Raw genomic sequence first — 9,381 nt, 5'->3', positions numbered from 1 at the left:
ATCACTGAGGCAACCCCGGGCTCCTCTAATCACAATGTAGATATAATAAAAGCGCTCCTCAGACAAGATGTGGCCCTGAAGTTGCGCGTTTTGTTTATATCAAAACAACAGGCCTTGCATTAATCATGAAATTATTTTGGGCATTTTCATTTCAAAGTGGATGTTGTTGTTGTTTTCATTTTATTATACTTATTGAATCTTTCAGTGAACAAAACATGAGTTTTAGGCGCCTTCTGAGCAAGAAGGCTAAACAGATGCACGCTAATGAGATGGTTTTGCTGCTTTTTTTTTTTTTTTTTCTTTATTTCTGGCACAACTGATGTTTTTAAGATGGTACCTCCACTGCATGGTTATTGGAGAAAGGTAAATTCTGAATTGCAAGCGTTGCTCCATAATAAAAACCTCTATTAATAAACTGTTATGGTTTCTACAGCACAGCTTAAATACTACAGTACGTGGTGGAAGCCTTAAGGGGATCACAGATCAAATCTAATTAGCTGTACCTAACACACGAGGGAAATGTCTTTATATTTATCCAGCTCCTCTCTGCTTTTTGCCTTCAGGGTTGTGATGAGGGAAAATGTCCTGAGGGGACCATAGATGCAGGAACACTACAATGAAAGGTGCTACAGAGCTGCTGCTCCTGTCAAGTGTCATGGTGTTTCCAGAAATGGCTCTTTGCAGCTTCCAGGGAATCGTAGGGTAGGGGTTTCCATAAATCTTCCCTGTTAATATTCACACATGAATAGGAACCGGAGAGCTGGATGCTTAGTCATCTCTTTTAATTGTCCTGTCATCCTTTAATAAACTTGTGCGTTTCAGCCAATTATTTTATTGACTTTGGTTTATTTTAAGACATTTTAAACACTCTACTTACTCCGTGGCATAAACTGCCTATTAACTGATGTTACTGCCTAGTCCTAAAATTACCCTCCGTAATTTCCTGTTTTTAAACTAGCTTTTCCAGGAAGAATAATAGACAAGCTGCAACTCACAGGATGTCTATTATTGCTCAAGTGACATTATGGGAACTCCACTCCCATCATTTCTTGTCTCTGAGGGGCACAGAAGCAAACGTACAATGGTTTAAATGTTACAAGGCTACAACCTCTGCCTACTGAAGCTGCGTCTGGCTCTGTTTGAGTGAAGGGAATGGATTCAGTCAATTATTCATTAAATGAGCATGAAGCTTTCTAATGTTTGTCGGCTGCTTTCTTCACTGGGATTCTTTTTCCTTTAATGCCCTGCAGCTCTCGGTTATTTGTTGGAGAGGAAGGATGATGAGACGATTTCATGATTTTCTTTTTTTCCAATTCATTACAGTGCTGTTTTTTACTTGGTGTACGTTGGCGTTTCATCTCTGTAGATTACTGCTGCAACCTTCAAGTAAGCTATCCCTCACACTCTGGCCTGGGCCCGTGATTGAATTAGCCTTTGCTATAGCTATCTCCCATGCTGGCAGTCACAGTGAATTTCACCATGTGAGACAACATGATAAAAGACAGGGTTTGATTTGCATTCATGAAGCACTTAGGAAGTTCAAAGAGAAGTTACAGAGCAGAATGGAGCGTGCAGGGTCCCCTCAGACAGTTCAGACAGTGTCTGTTTTAGATATCACGGTTTCACCTTAAATGACAACGTCACATGAGGTCACTTTCTATCAATTACCTCCCTGTCATGTTTTGGTCGTGCTTAATTTTAAAATGCCCGCCTCAGGTCAGAGATTGTAGAAACCCTCGTGTGAGTGCGGGACGGCTCATGTGTCCTGGTGACGCAGTCCTCAGCTTGTGCCACGGAAAGGAATGCAGCCATCAACCAATATGAGCTCTGGACTCCAGCTGCAGGCTGCGTTTCAAAATTGTCTTGGGGCTCACTGCCAGTTACCAGAGTTATTGCCTGAAAAGAACAGTTTACTGCAGAGAGTGGATTCAGATAAAATTGCAGTGATGGATTGTGGTTCCAAATTGATACGGATCTGTCAGCGGGACCTTTGATGAATTTTCAAAGTGAATACGGATGTAGCCTACAGTATGCATGGATAGATAAAGAACATCACATCCCATCGACTTATATATCCACCATAAGATTGAGCAGCCAACAAAACATATGAATATTGATCCAAGCAAGTAAATAAAGGTGTAAAACTCAACAGAGCGTACAACCGTGCTCTCCTGCCCATTATTCCCTCATCTCTTTGACAATTCAGAGCCTTTCGTTACATGTAATATTTAGTCTTCTGTCTTGACACATACAGAGAGGTGAGGGCGGTTGGGAAGTGTGCAGTGTGTGGCAATTAGCAGTAGCCACCTCCAGATTATGTTTGGAGAGTTCTGGGTGCTTGGCATGCTATCAGAGTGGGAAGGGAAAAGGAAGAGCAGTCAGGGTGTTAATTTGAACCCTGGTGTGCATATTCCACTGCCTGCAAAGACATATGGAAGGATGCGGTGTAGGCTGGTTTAAATCATCATGTTTACCCAGTTTAACAGCTCAGATCCCTGCATTTGCATTTATATTGGTGAAGTTTTGTAGTTTCTTCAAGATATGAATGAAACATGATTTTGTGGGCACCGTATTGCAGAAATGCAGTGCATTATAGGAGGTGTGAGCTGAAGTTTAGGTAGGAGAGAATACGGTTCCTAAGGCAGACAGAGAGATGGTGAGTGCAGTGCATGCGTGATCCCTGCTTCAGCAGCCGTGAAAGTGTTCATGTCTAACTGCTTCACCGGCGCCACTACTGTGGAGACTCTCTTCCAGACACAGCAATGCTTGGAAGAGGCGCATATGTGTTCGCTCGACTTTCTCTGGAGAGATAGGATGAGTGATTTTCAATCCACCAGCACCCGCTTACGCCGAGAGCTCAGGGAGGCTGTCGCTGCGTGTGCACACGCTCAGCGGGGACCTTCCTCTGACCATCACACAGGGTGGGGTTCACTGTGGAGCTCCGTCCCCGTGCGCCGCCACGCCCCCGCGCTTGGCGCTGTCCGGTGCTCTGGTGCTGAACGCCGGGTACGAATACAGCCAGCTGCCTGCAGCGCTGTGGTCTGCCCGCACACAGACGTGCTGCATGGAGCCAAGAGAGGATCTCCAAGGATGAAAACGGCTAAAGTTCAGAGAGGTCTCCTGGAAGGAACACGCCGCGGATAACCATGAGGGAAATGTTTCTCAAGTGCTTCGCTTTTCTTTTTTAATGCGTTTCTACCTGAGTTGCTTGGAGCTACAGAACTTGCCACCAACATGATTTGGGGTGTTTTGTTATGCTGCCTTCTGAGGCTGTCTGATGGATCTCAAACGCAGGAGCGGCTGCCTTTCTTTCACGGGCATGTTTTTGAGAACTCGCCGACGGCTTCCAAAGTAAGCGGACTGAGCATTCCGGTGAGGCGCATCAACGCGCAAAAATGGTGCCCAGTCACCGGGATGCACTTCAAACTGTACGGGAACGGCAGCGAAGATTTTCGCGCCTTAGCCCACCACAAACGGGGGAATATATTGTTAAAAACTTCCAGGGTTTTAGACAGAGAGGCTCGCTCAGAATACCTGCTGAGCGTCGGTCTGTGCTGCAAGACCTGCTCGTCGGAGTCGTTCGTCTTCGAGGTGGCCTCGGTAAAAGTGGACGTTTTGGACACCAACGACCACGAGCCGACTTTTCGCAGTGCAGACGCGGTTCACATAACTTTAGATGACACCACTGCTCTCCGTAGTGTGGTTTACAGGCTGGAGGCTGCTGACGCAGACAGCGGCAAGAACGCAGAGTTGACATATATTTCTGTCCCCAAAAATGGCAGTTTCTATGTTGTCCCCAAAACAGGAGAAGTTCTGCTGGTTGACTCCATCCTGGGGCTGCCCTCTAAAGTCAAATTCAGTGTTTTTGCCAGGGACCACGGCTGGCCCCCTTTGACCAGTAAAGGTGTAGTGGTCACTATTGCTCCACAGCGGTGGGCCGTGCGTCCTGCTGAGTTAGCGGGGCCAAGAAGGGCAGGGCGGTCTCCGAGAGCTTTACTTGACCCTGGCACCGTGGTTAACCTCAACGTGTCTGAAGACGCCAGCATCGGATCGGTCATCACGAGCCTGAGTCCCGCCAGATTTCAGTCACCCGCCTACGAGTTGATTTACCCGGAGTCGGAGAGCTCTCCAGTCGCCGTGGGGCGCGACAGTGGCGACATCACGATAACCAGGAGGCTGGACAGGGAGACGGAGCCTTTCGTCGAGCTCACCGTTAAGATTCAGGACAAGCAAGGTGTGTAGAAAATAATGAAATCTACGAATCTGCACTTAAGTAGGGTCAAGTCCCCCCTCATCCTCCTCCTCCCTCCCCCCCAGGCATTATTTGCATTGTGGCGATCGTGCCCTATTTTAATGGATTGCTGCACATTGTAAAACTGTGCTGCCATCTGGACACTTCACCCTTCATCAGTGGAGCCCCACAACAGGCCTGGCATACCCATCACATTCATATAAGGCCGCTGGTGTAGCCCTAGAGGATTGGCTCATTCCACAGGTGTGCCTGCATCATCATCATCATCATCATCATCATCTGTCCACATACCTGAAACATATTCCCAGCTGTGAAACATCCAGTGGGGAGATTTTTAATGTACTCTGATATTTGCCCAATTTATTATGATATGCATGAGATATTTCAATTATGACTGGATGTTACAAGCTTGTGTGCAGCAGGGAGAAGATGAATTTTCCAGTTTATTTTTTAAGGGTCTTTGTGAAGTGCTTGAATTATGTCCTTGATTGACATAGTTTTCGACTGTGAAGTTGTTTTCAGAGCTAATCCTTGCAGAGTGGCAAACCACTGCGACCCTTTCTCTCTCATCTACTGGCATTACCCCTCTAATCCTCCTCTCATTCACTCTCTAGTCACAGGGATTTGAAGTAGCACTGTCACATTCTGGCAACCCCTCAGTTTTGCAGAGGAAAAAGGTGACGCTCCTGTGTAGCACTTGTTCAAGTTTTGTTTTTGCTCCTCCAAAAGTTCAAGTTCAAGCGTGGAAACAGAGGGAAAATAAATCTAAATGATTTGCTTTGTAATTGAGCTGCATGGTGCGCAGGAAGCAGCGTGTGTTGTTCTCAGCTGAATTTCCTGCCGCTGTTACATTGCACAGCATGTTCTAGATTGTAATTGCGCACCTGATTGGGGCACGTTCTTGCAAAGGGGTGTCTGGATGGTTTTTCTTTTTTTCCAGAGAGAGCAAAAATAGTCAGAATTCTGACATTTTTCTTTTTTCCGCACAGATGCGAAGCAGAAATAAGCTGCTCTACCCTGACAGATATTCAGATACCTTCCTCCATTTTACCTCTCTCACCTGTAAAACTCTCCTCTCCTGATCAAAGGCATGGCATGTCCTTTATCCTGTGACTAGAGCTTTCCAGACAGAATCCTGACGGGAGTCTGGGAGGACAGGCCTTTCTTCTGCTTGTCTAATTCCCAATCCTTACGTACACGTCTCTGTGAGTGAAGGAGTCAATTTGAGTTGGGGTTCTTTTTTTTTTTTTTTTGAGATTTTACCTAATCTCTCATGTGAATTTGCTTCCTGCCGTTGCATGTGGGTTTGCTCGAATGTTGCAATAAATTTGTGGTCTGTCTCGCAGATAAAGCTCACAGACACACTGGAGGAGGAGAAAGGATGAATGAGATGCTTTGTATGTGTGCATCTGCCTTTGTAGGTGTTTGCATGCAAGTGCGAGACTGCGTGCTCCTGAAAGCTGACCCCAGGTACAATAACAACAGTTTTAATAAGGCCCAATGTGTTGCCACGTCTTTCCTTATTTTACCACGGTGAACTCTCTGTAGCACAGAGCTGTCCGTGGTGCTGACAGTCACCTGCTGAATGTCAAACAGAAACCACTGCCAGGCAACTGTCTACCAGCAGTTCAAAGAACACTCAAGTCAGCAGCATGCAGAGCTAGGCTTGAAAGTATTTACTACATTATTCACAAACACGGGGTGGACAAAATAATAGGCGTGCTCAAGCACAATCCAGTGTGACAGCATGACAAAGCAAAAACCAGTAGCAGAGATAGTTACAAAGGTACAGTACTTCCTGTCCCTTTGTAATAGTACAGGTTGTTCTTATTGCAGCATCACTGTACACCTTTTGAATTTCCTTTCATTTCGTCGGCACTGTCTGCTCAATGGGTCTGTCACTTTCATTTTAACACTGAGTTACCATTTGCTGATAAAAGTCTGGCTTCAGATCGTCTTCTTCTACTACACTAATATTGCTGCTACCCATACTTGCACTGTGCATACTGAACTGCTATTAGCACTATTACTATACAGCCACGACTTCCAGCTTACATGTGAATGTGTAATTACACATCAGTTTTCTGCACAACTCAAGGTTTGCTCTCCTACATGTTTTCAAGGATATGTTCATATTCATTACAGTCTATGTGGAAGAGAAGTCACATGTGCCTATTAACTAGTAAATGCACTAAGTGTGCAGTGAAAATGTTCATTAACTGATTAATGCAGGGCTGCAGTGGCTATCACGCTGTTGCAAGGCTTTCTCATGTTAATATATTTGCTATGGGTACAGCGTTATGATTAGAGCCATCAGAGAAGCTGTTATTTGTGCTGTTCAAAATGGAGATTAAAAAGTCTAGTTTGACACTCAGATATCTCAGATAAATTATTTTGGCACACTGCAGATAAGGGGGAGAAGGAACAGCAGTCTTGGATTACTCTCAGCATGGGGTCCATCCTCATTGACATACTTACCTGAAAGAAATCCTCTGTTCTCCCCCCATGACTCCAAGACGTGACATGTTTGAATACCGTCTTTGCAGTCTCTTGTAGACAATGTTTGTAAAGGTTTATTTTTTTTTATGTGGTAAATGTGGAATAATAAAATCCTAATTTGTATGTGTCAATAAGATATTTTACTATAGTGCTGTTGAGCAACAGTAGTTCGGACAGTTTAGACAAAGGAAATGCACCATGTTTGATCCAAACACATAGGCCAACATTCACTATGCACACACCATAATTTACCATAACTCTTATATCTGCTGCTGCTGATTTCATTAGTTACTGTTGCGAATTTCAGCATTAAAATAGAAATTGATCCTTAATGTAATTATGCAACATACTGTCACATATCACTGCTCAGCGTTATCCATTCGATTATTTAACCAGTTTGGGTTTATTCGTCTCTGCTCTTACTAATTTCTGTAGTTATATTCCTATATTACATTCTGACATTGTACCACTGTGATGCATTACTCTCCTTGCTTTTTAATTTCAACCCAAAAGTTAGGAATTACTTTTTGTTTTGCAAACACTAAATAAAGATTTCACCTCATTTCTTTCGGTTCTTCTCTATCCAATATTTTGTTCAGTTTGATGAGGAAATTAGGTTGTGTAACTCTTCATCACAATGTAGGAAAGATTATTTTTACATAGCAGTATCTACACTGAGATCATAATAAGGCATGTGGGGAGATTGGGATCTAATTAGGACTTTACTGCATGTACATAATTTTAGGACCCCTGACAAGCTTTGACACTGTTCCTGCATCAGATTTAGCACACAGTCGTCTCACCTTGTTTATCTAAGGAGTCTGTTCTTGCTCAGGACCCTGTGAAAGCATTCCTCCCTTCTCCTTGACTAGATCCCCTGGTAATGTTGGAGAAATATTTACCTTCCAAACTATATTCAGTACACCAGAAATCCCCAGAGAAAACAACGAAGTGATATTTTTCTGACATAGCCTCTGTGTATCAAACCAGCAGTATAAGAAAAAAAAAAGGTAAAAAGCAATGGAAGTAGGCCATGACTCATGACTCACAGAAACTGGTTATGTGGTGTTGTTTTGAGGAGAGGGAGTGAGGGACCTCTGAATTGCTTCCTGTAAAGGATTTTCACTGGCCCACAGAGGACGTCAGTTTAGATTTGTATAGGTGGGGAATTTTTCGCTCTTGGTTGTCCCACTCAAAGAATCCTTTTCTCTGCACCCGAGTAAGAATCTGTTAATGTTATTTGGCGGGTTAGAAGGAGTATTGAGCACGTGGTGCAGCCCTTTGTGAATTGATATCGGAGTGGTTTCTCTCTGTCTTTTAGGTATCTGTGGGCAGGATGGTATTCAGCTTGTGCTAATCACCTCTTCCCAGCCTGTTTTGTCAGGCAACCTTCTTCTGCTCTCTCTCCCGATACTCCTCTCTCTTCCTTACTCTGTCTTGTAGTCAGCATCTTGCCTCATGCTGTCTTTAATCCAATTTCCCCTTTCCTACTCATTTTTTTTTCCCCCACACTATGTTTGCATATTCCCCTTGTGATGTGAAATGAATTGAGAAGAGACCCGATCTCATTTTTGTTTGTAATTTGTGACTGTGGGGCTGTTAGCTTAAGTAGAAAACAATTTAACGAAAAGCTGTCTGCATTTATTCAATTTAGTAAAAAATGTGCCTGTGGTGATTAAGCTTTATCTTCTGCGTGATAGTGAGCATGCGTGCATGCATGTGTTTTTACTTTTCCATCCCATCCTTGTTGAAGTCTGTGCATGTGTTAAGCATTTTTTTCCTTTCAATATCCAGATTCCCCATGGCAGATTTTCAAATGTGTTGCTTCTGACTACATGCTAAGAAACTGTAACATGCTGCAGCATTTTGATTTCTGCTCTGTGGTCTCACAGATATCACATTGATGCTTCTATGCAACATCCCCGCAGTCCCCTCTTCTCTAGAGTCCTAATATGTATCTGATGGCACGGAGGTGGGTGGAGTGTTTGCCACAGCTTTTAAAGATTGGATTGAGAGAACGAGAACAAGAAGAAGACAGACAGTGTCTCTCTTGTACGTGAAGAAGAGATATTTAAAATGGATATGAGACACTACTATCAGGGGCACAGAATGGTCAGGATAATCGGTGTGGTCACAGAGTGTGGCTTTAAGATCCAGAGGGTTAAGTGAGGCAAAGGTAAGAAACCTGAGGAGGAATGAAAAAAGACAGGGAAGGATGAAGTTAGTCAAAGATGGGAGGAATGCATTAATGCATGTCTGCGTGTGAAATATTTTTTCCCTGCTAAGCTTTACTGAGATAAGTAAAGGGCAGCTAGATCAGAGGTATGGAGTAGTAGACTGCTGATGAGAGGTCAGCCAGCTGAAGCATAATTGTTAGATGGTTAGAGGGCAAAAGTGAGAAACTATAGGGGTGGCAGGAGGGGAATAAGGTGTGCGTGTACTCTAGCCTGTAGTGCAGAGTGGATGTCTACAGGTCACAAGGGGGTGGGAAGAAATATAGCACCATACAGCTGTGTAAAGGGCAGTCTGCGCAAGTATTTGTCTGAAGACTGTTGGGGGGCAAATGGAGGGAAGATGATAAAAATGTATGACCTGCCCTTTGGAATGAAGGCAGAAAACAAGAAAGATTG

At 44.0% G+C, this 9,381-nt stretch overlaps 1 protein-coding gene across 1 annotated transcript in view; it reads left to right on the top strand.

Annotated features, from left to right (window-relative positions):
• The first annotated feature begins 3,234 nt into the window (after positions 1-3,234).
• Positions 3,235-9,381, top strand: part of LOC113166035 (neural-cadherin-like) — a 73,913-nt gene continuing 67,766 nt past the window's right edge. The window contains exon 1 of the mRNA XM_026365952.1: positions 3,235-4,234. Coding sequence (XP_026221737.1) covers positions 3,235-4,234 — 1,000 coding nt within the window. The remainder of the gene's footprint in view (positions 4,235-9,381) is intronic.

Source organism: Anabas testudineus, chromosome 6, assembly GCF_900324465.2.
Source record: "Anabas testudineus chromosome 6, fAnaTes1.2, whole genome shotgun sequence".
Taxonomy (NCBI): Eukaryota; Metazoa; Chordata; class Actinopteri; order Anabantiformes; family Anabantidae; genus Anabas; species Anabas testudineus.
This window is presented reverse-complemented; position numbering and strand designations above follow the sequence as displayed.